General features: G+C 37.4%; 1 protein-coding gene and 1 non-coding gene across 2 annotated transcripts; both read right to left on the reverse strand.

Moving 5' to 3' along the window:
- Window positions 1-8,208: 8,208 nt before the first annotated feature.
- Window positions 8,209-11,389, reverse strand: LOC128243943 (uncharacterized). Its single transcript, XM_052961963.1, has 3 exons — window positions 10,217-11,389; window positions 9,916-10,011; window positions 8,209-8,913 (listed from the first exon to the last, which is right to left on the reverse strand). Exons 1-3 carry the CDS (start codon window positions 11,018-11,020, stop codon window positions 8,209-8,211), a joined length of 1,605 nt encoding a protein of 534 aa, XP_052817923.1. The 5' UTR covers window positions 11,021-11,389.
- A 1,717-nt stretch (window positions 11,390-13,106) lies between these two features.
- Trnar-ucu (transfer RNA arginine (anticodon UCU)) lies at window positions 13,107-13,179 on the reverse strand. The gene has a single exon. It is a non-coding gene; the product is annotated as a tRNA-Arg (tRNA).

Below are 13,179 nucleotides of genomic sequence, written 5' to 3' on the forward strand. Positions count from 1 at the left end.
ATCGAGGGAAAAATCACTTACACTATGAAATATTAAGTTTAATTAAAACAACGCCAGTCAAGCAATAACACTCGTTGTGATAGCTCAAGTTGCCTTTTGTAGATATATTGAACGTATGCTACTGATATTTATTGGGCTCTCCTTATGTAAATATGACTTAATCCATTATATTCCTGTGATTTTCCATCAAAACCCTGAATGCCATCGATTGTGTGTCCTCATTTTGATTGATGGGTATGAATGCCTTGATTCATTTTTCCTAGAAATAAAATTTGACGAAGATATAAACCGTTTGCGTTAAAAACATCAAGTTTAAAGAAGTAATAATGTGTTCTGAGTAATAACCTAGACAAATCTGAAAATTCGCAGGACCAATATTATAGAAAATCGTCCGGAGGTGTTTTGAAATGGGCAAGTGTATTTCTTATAGCTCTTATAAGCGATCTGTACGTTGGTGTCCTGACAAAAAAAAATCTGCGCCGTCGTGAGCCACTTACACAGTTCTTTTTCTGCCGACTTTTTAAAATTTATTTTCAAATGAAGGCGATTTCGTCCAATATATGTATTCACATAAATCGCCAACACATGTCAATAGCTTCACTTGCTGATAATATAATCGTTACTAAAACATTACTCTTTATAACGCAGGCTATGGGTTATAGTGGTAGATTAGAATGCCGTCACCAAGGAAATGTCCTTATACCTATGCAATGAAGACAGTTAGGAGTACACTGTATTTTGACTTTTAACATGTATGTTTATTTGAGCTTAATAAGTATATTTGTATGAATTCAATTAATCGAAAACTTTGAAAACATGTGCTGCAAGTATTTATTTATCTGTCTTTCCGATACTATTTGTTCCCACGGGAATCGGGATAAACCTATCTTATATGAGCGGCTATGGTACAAATAGACGTGTTATGCCTTCAAGATATTTCACCAGTATTATTTTACACGTTCTGGAGGTGGTTAAGTACATGTCAATTGTCAACGTGAGCATTACGTTCTGTAGGAGGGTTAGTTCATTCTAAGGTGTACAAACTGCAGTGGGCTAAATACATGTCCATGTACATATTACGTGTTTTAGGTGTGTTAGTACATATCAAGGTGTGTTATATATCTAGGTGTACTGAACGTTCTGTAAAGGAGGTAGTACATGTCATGGTGTAATGAATGTTCTGCATTTGTGTAAGTACATAACAAGGTGTAGGAAGGTACATACATGCCAATGTGTACAGAATATTCGGCAGGCTGGTAATTACATGCAGAGGTGTACATAACGTTCTGTAGGTAGGTTAATACATTCTGTATGTGGATTAGTAAATGCAAAAAGGTACAGAATGTTCTGTGAGTGGGTAAATACATTTTAAGAGAAGTTTATGTACGTGGGTTCGTTCATTATTTGGGGAATTAAATGTCAGTATGTACAGAACATTGCGTGGGTGATTAAGTACATGCCAAGAAAACGCTCATTACTTGGGAAAGTAAATGTCATTATGTACAGAACATTGCGTGGGTGATTAAGTACATGCCAAGAGAACGCTCATTACTTGGGAAAGTAAATGCCATTATGTACAGAACATTGCGTGGGTGATTAATTACATGCCAAGAAAACGCTCATTACTTGGGAAAGTAAATGCCATTATGTACAGAACATTGCGTGGGTGATTAAGTACATGCCAAGAGAACGCTCATTACTTGGGGAAGTAAATGTTAGTATGTACAGAACGTTGTGTGGGTTATTAAGTACATGCCAAGAGAACGCTCATTAATTGGGAAAGTAAATGCCATTATGTACAGAACATTGCGTGGGTGATTAAGTACATGCCACGAGAACGCTCATTACTTGGGGAAGTAAATGTTAGTATGTACAGAACGTTGCGTGGGTGATTAAGTACATGCCAAGAGAACGCTCATTACTTGGGAAAGTAAATGCCATTATGTACAGAACATTGCGTGGGTGATTAAGTACATGACAAGAGAACGCTCATTACTTGGGGAAGTAAATGCCAGTATGTACAGAACGTTGTGTGGGTTATTAAGTACATGCCAAGAGAACGCTCATTACTTGGGGAAGTAAATGCCAGTATGTACAGAACGTTGCGTGGGTGATTAAGTACATGCCAAGAGAACGCTCATTACTTGGGGAAGTAAATGCCAGTATGTACAGAACGTTGCGTGGGTGATTAAGTACATGACAAGAGAACGCTCATTACTTGGGGAAGTAAATGCCAGTATGTACAGAACGTTGCGTGGGTGATTAAGTACATGCCAAGAGAACGCTCATTACTTGGGGAAGTAAATGCCAGTATGTACAGAACGTTGCGTGGGTGATTAAGTACATGACAAGAGAACGCTCATTACTTGGGGAAGTAAATGCCAGTATGTACAGAACGTTGCGTGGGTGATTAAGTACATGCCAAGAGAACGCTCATTACTTGGGAAAGTAAATGCCATTATGTACAGAACGTTGTGTGGGTGATTAAGTACATGTCAAGAGAACGCTCATAACTTGGGGAAGTAAATGCCAGTATGTACAGAACGTAGAGAAAGCTCATTACTTGGGGAAGTAAATGCCATTATGTACAGAACGTTGCGTGGGTGATTAAGTACATGCCAAGAGAACGCTCATAACTTGGGGAAGTAAATGCCAGTATGTACAGAACGTAGAGAAAGCTCATTACTTGGGGAAGTAAATGCCAGTATGTACAGAACGTTGTGTGGGTTATTAAGTACATGCCAAGAGAACGCTCATTACTTGGGGAAGTAAATGCAATTATGTACAGAACGTTGCGTGGGTGATTAAGTACATGCCAAGAGAACTCTCATTACTTGGGGAAGTAAATGCCATTATGTACAGAACGTTGCGTGGCTGATTAAGTACATGCCAAGAGAACGCTCATTACTTGAGGAATTAAATGTCAGTATGTACAGAACATTGCGTGGGTGATTAAGTACATGCCAAGAGAACGCTCATTAATTGGGGAAGTAAATGCCATTATGTACAGAACGTTGCGTGGGTGATTAAGTACATGACAAGAGAACGCTCATTACTTGGGGAAGTAAATGCCATTATGTACAGAACGTTGTGTGAGTGATTAAGTACATGCCAAGAAAACGCTCATTACTTGGGGAAGTAAATGTTAGTATGTACAGAACATTGCGTGGGTGATTAAGCACATGCCAAGAGAACGCTCATTACTAGGGGAATTAAATGCCAGTATGTACAGAAAGTTGCGTGGGTGATTAAGCACATGCCAAGAGAACGCTCATTACTTGGGGAAGTAAATGTTAGTATGTACAGAACATTGCGTGGGTGATTAAGTACATGCCAAGAGAACGCTCATTACTTGGGGAAGTAAATGCCAGTATGTACAGAACGTTGTGTGGGTTATTAAGCACATGCCAAGAGAACGCTCATTAATTGGGTAAGTAAATGCCAGTATGTACAGAACGTTACGTGGGTGATTAAGCACATGCCAAGAGAAGGCTCATTACTTGGGGAAGTAAATGCAAGTGTGTACAGAACGTTGTGTGGGTTATTAAGCACATGCCAAGAGAACGCTCATTAATTGGGTAAGTAAATGCCAGTATGTACAGAACGTTGCGTGGGTTATTAAGTACATGCCAAGAGAACGCTCATTACTTGGGGAAGTAAATGCCAGTATGTACAGAACGTTGCGTGGGTGATTAAGCACATGCCAAGAGAAGGCTCATTACTTGGGGAAGTAAATGCCAGTATGTACAGAACGTTACGTGGGTGATTAAGTACATGCCAAGAGAACGCTCATTACTTGGGGAAGTAAATGCAAGTATGTACAGAACGTTGTGTGGGTGATTAAGTACATGCCAAGAGAACGCTCATTACTTGGGGAAGTAAATGCCAGTATGTACAGAATGTTGCGTGGGTGATGAAGTACATGCCAAGAGAACGCTCATTACTTGGGGAAGTAAATGCCATTATGTACAGAACGTTGCGTTGGTGATTAAGTACATGCCAAGAGAACGCTCATTACTTGGGGAAGTAAATGTCAGTATGTACAGAACATTGCGTGGGTGATTAAGTACATGCCAAGAGAACTCTCATTACTTGGGGAATTAAATGTCAGTATGTACAGAACATTGCGTGGGTGATTAAGTACATGCCAAGAGAACGCTCATTAATTGGGGAAGTAAATGCCATTATGTACAGAACATTGCGTGGGTGATTAAGTACATGACAAGAGAACGCTCATTACTTGGGGAAGTAAATGCCATTATGTACAGAACATTGCGTGGGTGATTAAGTACATGACAAGAGAACGCTCATTACTTGGGGAAGTAAATGCCATTATGTACAGAACATTGCGTGGGTGATTAAGTACATGCCAAGAGAACGCTCATTAATTGGGTAAGTAAATGCCATTATGTACAGAACGTTGTGTGGGTGATTAAGTACATGCCAAGAAAACGCTCATTACTCCGGGAATTAAATGCCATTATGTACAGAAAGTTGCGTGGGTGATTAAGCACATGCCAAGAGAACGCTCATTACCTAGGGAAGTAAATGTCAGTATGTACAGAACATTGCGTGGGTGATTAAGTACATGCCAAGAGAACTCTCATTACTTGGGGAATTAAATGTCAGTATGTACAGAACATTGCGTGGGTGATTAAGTACATGACAAGAGAACGCTCATTACTTGGGGAAGTAAATGCCATTATGTACAGAACATTGCGTGGGTGATTAAGTACATGACAAGAGAACGCTCATTACTTGGGGAAGTAAATGCCATTATGTACAGAACATTGCGTGGGTGATTAAGTACATGCCAAGAGAACGCTCATTAATTGGGTAAGTAAATGCCATTATGTACAGAACGTTGTGTGGGTGATTAAGTACATGCCAAGAAAACGCTCATTACTCCGGGAATTAAATGCCATTATGTACAGAAAGTTGCGTGGGTGATTAAGCACATGCCAAGAGAACGCTCATTACCTAGGGAAGTAAATGTTAATATGTACAGAACGTTACGTGGGTGATTAAGTACATGCCAAGAGAACGCTCATTACTTGGGGAAGTAAATGCCAGTATGTACAGAACGTTGTGTGGGTTATTAAGCACATGCCAAGAGAACGTTCATTACTTGGGGAAGTAAATGCCATTATGTACAGAACATTGCGTGGCTGATTAAGTACATGCCAAGAGAACGCTCATTACTTGGGGAAGTAAATGTAAGTATGTACAGAACGTTGCGTGGGTGGTTAAGTACATGCCAAGAGAACGCTCATTACTTGAGAAAGTAAATGCAAGTATGTACAGAACGTTGTGTGGGTGATTAAGTGAGAACGTTCTGTAACTAGTAAATGCCAAGCTGTACAGAACAGTGTGTGTGTGTGTGTGTGTGTGCGTTCGTGCGTGCGTGCGTGCGTGCGTGCGTGTGTGCGCGTGTGTGTGCGTGCGCGTGCGAGTACATGTGAATGTGTACACCATGCTCTGTCGGTTGGTCAGTAGATGTCAAGTTGTACATAACGTTATAAAGGTTTTTAAGTACATGCTAAGGTTCACAGAATGTTTTGCAGCTGGGTATGTACATTTGAATGTGTACATAACATTCTGTAGGTGGATGTTAGTACATGCCAAAGTGTACTGACCGCTTTGGGGGTCATAAGTACATAACAATATGTATATGTACACAACGTTGTGTAGGTGTATTATTACATGCCTATGTGTACAGAACATTATGAAGGCAAGTACAAGGCAAGAGAACGTTCAGGAAGCGGGGTAGAAATTGCCAATGTGTACAGAACGTTAAGTGGGTGGATAAGTACATGATAGGTTTACATAGTGTACTGTATGTGGAAAAGTACATGCCAATGTGCACCGAGCATTCTGTTGGTAGGTAGGTAAGATACAACGAGAACGTTTTGTACGTGGGTTAGCAAATTTCAAGATGTACAGAACGCTATATTGTAGGATAAGTACATGCCAATGTGTACAGAACGTCATGTAGGAAGCGTAATACATGCTGAAGTGTAATGAACGTTCTGTGGGTGAATAAGTGCATCCCAGAACATTCTGTGGGTGAATAAGTGCATCCCAGAACGTTCTGTGTGTGAATAAGTGCATCCCAGAACGTTCTGTGGATGAATAAGTGCATCCCAGAACGTTCTGTGGGTGAATAAGTGCATCCCAGAACGTTTTGTGGGTGAATAAGTGCATCCCAGAACGTTCTGAGGGTGAATAAGTGCATCCCAGAATGTTCTGTGGGTGAATAAGTGCATCCCAGAACGTTCTGTGGGTGAATAAATGCATCCCAGAACGTTCTGTGGGTGAATAAGTGCATCCCAGAACGTTCTGAAGGTAGGAATACAAATGTCAACGTGTGTATAATTTTCTCTGTGTGTGTTAGTACATGCCAAACTGTACATAAGGCGCACAGATATGTCTCTATGTGGGCAAATACATGTCAATGTACACTTAACGATCTGTATATGGACAAGTATTCGACAAGGCGCATAGATCGTTCTGTATGAGGGCAAGTACATGTCATAAGAACAGATCGTTCTATATGTGGGTTTGTGCATGTCAATGTGGGAAGCAACGTTCGATAACTGTTAAATAAATCGATAATCGAATGAAATGAAAAAATCATAATCGATCGACGAATTGGAAAGAATTGAATGTGTATTTATAAATCTTTATTTCTTATAAATCACCACGATCGTTCTAGCAGGTGTAATTTAAGACATACTGAATTGGTCGATGGAAGTGAAATCAATACGTCAAACTGTTAGGATTCTTTGCGGCGATATATGCACGCCTCTTCAGTAGTTAGAGCATCATGATACGTTTACGTATACGCCAATTCGCTGAGTTTCGTTAAATATAATAAAGAAATGAGTGTCTTTTCACTCGCATACTGTCAGAAATCGGTACTTAAGCTGTACGTATTTAGGTTTGTTTCATTCTTAGAACAATTTAAAAACTCAAAAATGTGTTTAAAATTGATTATTTCCAAAGCGACAGCTACTATTGTAGTGCGTGCGATAGCTTTTAATAAAATGTATCTAAAGGTTTGGCACTCCATTTTGATAGTATATGAGTCTGAACGAAAAATCAAAACCAGTCGGATAGCTGCTTGAAAACAATTTATTAATAATGCAACATTAACATGGTATTTCATTATTAAAATACCCACGGGTGCAAATTAATTGTTGCGTTTATATGAGATGAAACACACATGAGGGCAAATTTACCCAACCTCCAGATTTTGTGCAAATTTGCCCCTGTTGCTAAATTAACCCCGTGGATATTTGCGTGTTCACACATTAGCCAATGGGACAAAGGGCTTGGTTCACGAAAGGTAAAAAATGGCCCCATCTGTAATGTGCTTGATTCCCGTGAATTTTGGTAGAACAACCAATGGCAGTTAAAGAATGAAATGTAATATGATGATTCTATCAACATTTCGGTTGCCATGGCAACATATCAATCAAGGGATATTTTCCAGTTAAAATATATAAATGACAATACCCTGAACATGAATGATGATATATTTTACTTCTAAAGCATTATTGCAACATATATAAAAAAATGTTATATACCTGATTTCTGTACTTAATTCAATTAAGAATTAGGATGTTACCATGGATACAATTGCAGTAAAATCATTCTTTATATATGTTAAATTAATCAAATATGTAATTTTATATTGATATTTTGCATTGATATATTATAAATTGTTACTTCAGATAAAGTGATAATATTTCATGTCATTTTCAACATAGCTGTATGATGGTTGCTATCGTAACAATGGAACAATATGAATTTACAGTTCATATATGGATTTTTGTGAGTATGACAAAAGCTGTTGTAATACATGTTTTAAAAATTTGTTTCATAGTTTTCATTTTACTCTGTGTAAATATAATTATATAAACAACAAATTAAAGCATTTGAATTATATTGGTAATGAATATTTAGAGTACCTTTTAGAGAAAACATATTTTAAAGTTCTAATTCATTAAAAATGACAAGCTAACTGGACATAAAAACAACTTAACAATTCCCAATATGGACTTTGTATAGTCTATTCATATAAATTACCATTAAGCATTTCTGATGCAAAATAACAACTGTTGAAACATGAACCACTATGTCATAAAGTTTATCCTTCAAAAGAACATTAGCATATGTTTGTTGGCTGTTTAAATGCTGCGCCATTTAATCGCTGTTCGAGTCTGAACTATCAACTGTTGGTGGAACAACACTAGCATCATCAACATATTCACTCCAGTCACGAACACCAAGAGCACCCAAAAATCTGTGCTTTCCATAACCCAAGTACCAAATCACTGCTGCACAGTGTGCACACATTCCAACTATCCTTGAACCAGATCTACATTTGCAATACCAACCAAGAATTTCATAATTGTTGAATTTAATCCAAAGATTGTATTGTTTCGCCGAGACATGACGACTTTGTAAACGCACACGAATTAGCCCACTTCTTTCTTTGTGTACACGAATGTCTTCATCGCCCTCAAGGTGTTCTTGGATGTATCCAGGGCAAAGCTTCAACTGATAGACACCACATGTGAGGGTCCGTAGTATGTCCTCAGTGAGACGAGGGAAGTCTTCAAGATCAGTGTCAGAAACTGGAACCCACACGGCTCGACTTTTGTCGAGATTGCTCTCCTCAATCTCAGTTTTCAGAGAGTTCTCTTGAGTTGCTAACTGCAGCATATGTTGCGCGAGTCTGTCATCATCAGAGCATGAAGATGAAAGTGGCGGAAGATATTTGTTGCAAACGGCACAAATTATTTGCACAAAGTCGCCAATAAATGGAACCTGGCTGTTAGGTAATACTCTGTCTAAGTATTTCCATCTCTTGAGCCGTGCGTTGGCAGACTCAACCACCCATCTGATCTGAAGTTTAAAAGTATGTTTTTAAAAGGGCTATACACTGTATGATGAAATAGCGAAATAAAAAGAAAATTGTCGAAAACTGACTTAAACTTGGTATTGATGTGTACAATGCATTAAAACTCACAGTTTTTTCGTATTTTTCCATTAAAAAAGTTTATTAGGTATGTCTACCTAGTAGAATTCCTCTCTTATGCGTGATTGGCTCTTCTATGTTATCACGTGATATTACCAAGTTAGGTATATGTCTTAAATATTCAAACCATATAGCGTAAACATTCGTAGCACAGTGGATACAACACTGGACTGCAATTTTGGCGACCCCGGTTCGAACCCGGTGTCCGACTCAATTTTTTTTTACATTTTGTTTATTATTTTTTTACAATTATGATATCAAAGAGTGCAACATTTCATTAAATAATTGTCCTGAGATTCGATACTGAAAACACTTTTTTTGGTGCCAATCTGGTGTATAGTCCCTTTAAAAACATTTAATATGAGAACATTTTGTCAACAAGGCGATGACTGACTGGTTTATCTGTGAGGGTGCAGCTTTAAAGCTGCACCTTCACAGATTAATAAGTTTTTTTAAATTATTGTCTCAGAATCAGCTGATTTTGGCATGAATGCCTTCAATTGGGCCATATAACTTACAATGTAACAGATCTCAATTGTTTGGAAAGCGGATTTTTTTTTAAAGCTTTAGTAAAGTTTTTAACCTCATTTTTCAAACTTAAATATGAAAAACTGGGATCTGATTTTTTGTCAGCAGTATCATATCTCTACTTTCGCGACATTAACTCAAAAATTGGCTCAATTAAAAGAAAATAAAAAATAAATAAAAAAGAAGTTGTCAAAACGGTCAATCTGTAAGAGTGCAGCTTTAATATATATCATACCATATTTATTAGAAGTGTCATTATGGTGCTGGACTTGGACCTTACTTACGATTATAAAGCATGTGCAATGAATTTGGATCCTGAAATAATAAAAGAAGATTGATACCTTCGTGACAAGCCTGCTAGTGTTGGCGACCTCGGTTTGGAACTGGGTCTCGCCTTTTGGCAAAAATGAAGGCATCTTTGACTGTATTCCCAGATCCTAAAAAAAGATATGTATGTTTAATAAACATTATATTGATTATTTATATTATTAAAGAAATATAAACTTTTGCTGCTCATTATATGAACTGGAAATCATAGATTCAAAGGGCAAATCACTTTTTTTTCTTTCCTATAGATATATCTTTTTAAACAAAATATCATAATGAAAACTATTGATAAATATGTTGATACATCTGCCCTACCTCTAATAGCTGCAGGGAATCCCTAAACCCTCTGTCCACCACAAATATGTCACCAGGATGGACATACGATTTGATATCCTCAACGTTTGTATTGATGATATGGTTGAGGATTTTTGCATCATTGTTCTTTCCATCAGACAGGTAAGGGCCAAGTACAGACATGTAATGGCCACTTGTTGTTACAATCACCATTGGCTTAACAAGTGGCCTCCCCTTGTGCATGCTGTATGACCTGCGTTGGAAATGATGGTTTTGGCTTTTTTGGATATATATGTATGTTCCATCCAACACTAAAATCAGACGTGAACTGTCTCCAGCTTCATCAACAAACAACGATCGGGCGAGTTGGCGTGTGTGTTGATTAATTACTTTTTGCCTTGAAATATGGTTAAATCCTAAATTGAGAGGTACAAAGTTTTCCTTTAAAGTTTGTCTTGTTGTAGCGATTGCTCTTCGAACACTTGATTTGGAAATACCAAATATAATTGACAGAATAGTATTTGAAAGTCCTGATTTTAATTTAAAGAAAAAAATTCCGACTGTTGTGAGAATATCTCTGACAGGGGTGTTACGGATATGTCCCTCCACACCAGCACAAATATCCCGAATGGCCTCCTTGTTAAGTCCGGTGAGATCAACATATTCCTCATTGTTCAGCGTGTTGAAGTCAAATCGTTTTTGGGTCTTGTTACATGATGCCCTCAACTTGTTCAATAGTTCCAACACAGTTGCACGGTTTACAAATGCAGATTCAGATGCCTTGACAGATTGGAGGGCTTCATCTTTTATTTGGGATTCATCCATGTGGACCGGACAGCATCTTGTGCCACTTTTGATGATTACATTCCGCTGAACAAAAGCTGTGAATCTTGCCTCTGATGGCACAACTATAAGCTTGGGTCCAGGTCTCTTACAAATAAAGCACCGTGAATGAGATTTGGGTGTTGAGGGGATATTCAGTCTAACGGATGGAGGGCTAGCAAATGAGGTTTTCTTTGATACTGGAGGTTGATATTCCTCATTGTCACTTTGGTCAATGAGTTTATTATCGAAATTTTCAACAGGTGATAGCTTGTAAAAGTGCTTTATACGGCATTTGTTGCAGAGTACATCAGTGTCCTTCAATTCAATTGGCAGGCGCTTAAGTATCAGTTGCTTAAGTTCTGAATTTATTTTACGTCTATTTTTTGGATTTGTCCGTGTTTTACATACAACACACTGGAATGTTTTACAAATGAAGAATTAAAAAAAAGTTACCCTGTTGAGTCTCGAACCACCGTACACCGACTTTGAAGTCAGGCGCTCTATCCATTACACCAATACCCCATTGGTACCAAGTAGAGTTTATCAGATCCTTAAATTAGATTAAAAACGTAACTTAATCAGCAATCAAGTGTTATTAATTTCAAAATATATATTTAATGTTGTAATAATCATATTTGTACATTTTCAATACATGTAAAGTTTAAATAATTAAAAATATGATCACCTCGTGCGAACAAAATAACTCGTGTTATTAATAGCACACAGCAACAGACGTACTTATATATTTATTCGTTTAAAAAAGGCACATTTAACAATTTATGGAGCAAAATCAAAAGGCCAGTAGGTTGAATGTATGTTATAGAAGTATTTAATTAAGGTGTTTAAAATATTACCTTATAAACGAACTGTCTACTTTATTTACATCGTTGTGACATTGAAAGCTGCTAACAGACGCCTTTTTCTTTTTACCGCAAAGAAAAATAGTGGGAAATAAAATATGCTATGGAATCGTCATATGTCGGGAGAGTGTTTTTTCGTTGATGTTGTTTTCTTAACTGTTTAAGTATCATTTCTTTGACAATATAATATATGTTTATTTCAAATATACAGCACATGCGTGGAAAACTGCAAACAATTCAAAAGCATAACAATTCCACATGCCTGATTTGCCCTCCAGAAAAAGTTAAAATCGACCAACGGATGCGATAATTTTCTTTTTTTTTAATGTGGCGGCAGCATTCACCAGTTACGAACTTTTCATATTGCATTTGGGGTGTAGGGCAGAGGTTGTTGTAAAAATATTATGACTGGTGAGAAATGCCGCCACATTCAAAATCTAAAAAAACGGCACAAACACGGCACAAAAACGACCATTTTGTTAAAAGTATGGTTTCTTTAGGCTGAAATTATTAACGCAAAAACACAATATTTTTAAAAAATATATATATTGCAAGAACACATGATAATTATTCTTTGTAAAAACAGTGAAAATGATGCTGGGATGGGAAATTTACAATATGGTGAAAACCGGTGCCATTCATGTACTTTCGTGAACCAAGCCCTTTGTCCGCGGGGTCAAATTGCCCCCGAGAATATATATAACCAAACCATTAGGCCCACATTGCGTCAGCTTTTTTTAACAGGTTGGTGCGCACGGTTTGCGAACGGTATTAAATCATTATGAATTGAATCAGGCATGTTTATGTAACAAGGTACTATTGTAAACCGAATGCAAAGAAAGACAAATACGGAATGTAAAAAAGGGTAAGTTATCGCGGTTACTCCCCTTACTCAAAATATTTCTCATTACAATACAGGGTCATAATTGGGGTCGATAACTTGATGAAATTTCATTTATTAATAAATATTACTCTCTTATTAATCAATTGCTCCAGCTTTTTTCATAGTTTTGGTTTTGTACCCTTGATTTTCATATTTAACTGTAATGCCTCCACTTTGTCAACGAATAAAATTATTGATATTTATGAAACAAGTAAAATACATGTATAAGAAATATGCAAATGATTTAACTGTTTTCCCAATTAATTCAAAATATATGGTGTGTTAAAAAATGAAGACTATTAAAAAAATAACAACAAAATGAATTAATTAAAAAAGAAAAAATCATCCCCGGCGGGATTCGAACCCGCGACCTCTGGATTAGAAGTCCAGCGCGCTATCCACTGCGCTACGGGGAC

The sequence above is a fragment of the Mya arenaria genome, chromosome 8 (genome assembly GCF_026914265.1).
Source record: "Mya arenaria isolate MELC-2E11 chromosome 8, ASM2691426v1".
NCBI classification, from domain to species: domain Eukaryota; kingdom Metazoa; phylum Mollusca; class Bivalvia; order Myida; family Myidae; genus Mya; species Mya arenaria.

Excerpts from the sequence above, each read along its gene's own strand:
- LOC128243943 (XM_052961963.1), bottom strand. The coding sequence starts at position 11,020 with ATGGATGAATCCCAAATAAAAGATGAAGCCCTCCAATCTGTCAAGGCA. Across the intron at positions 10,012-10,216 it reads ATTCCCTGCAGCTATTAGAG|GATCTGGGAATACAGTCAAA; the intron begins GTAGGGCAGATG and ends ATCTTTTTTTAG. Across the intron at positions 8,914-9,915 it reads CTAGCAGGCTTGTCACGAAG|ATCAGATGGGTGGTTGAGTC; the intron begins GTATCAATCTTC and ends TTTAAACTTCAG.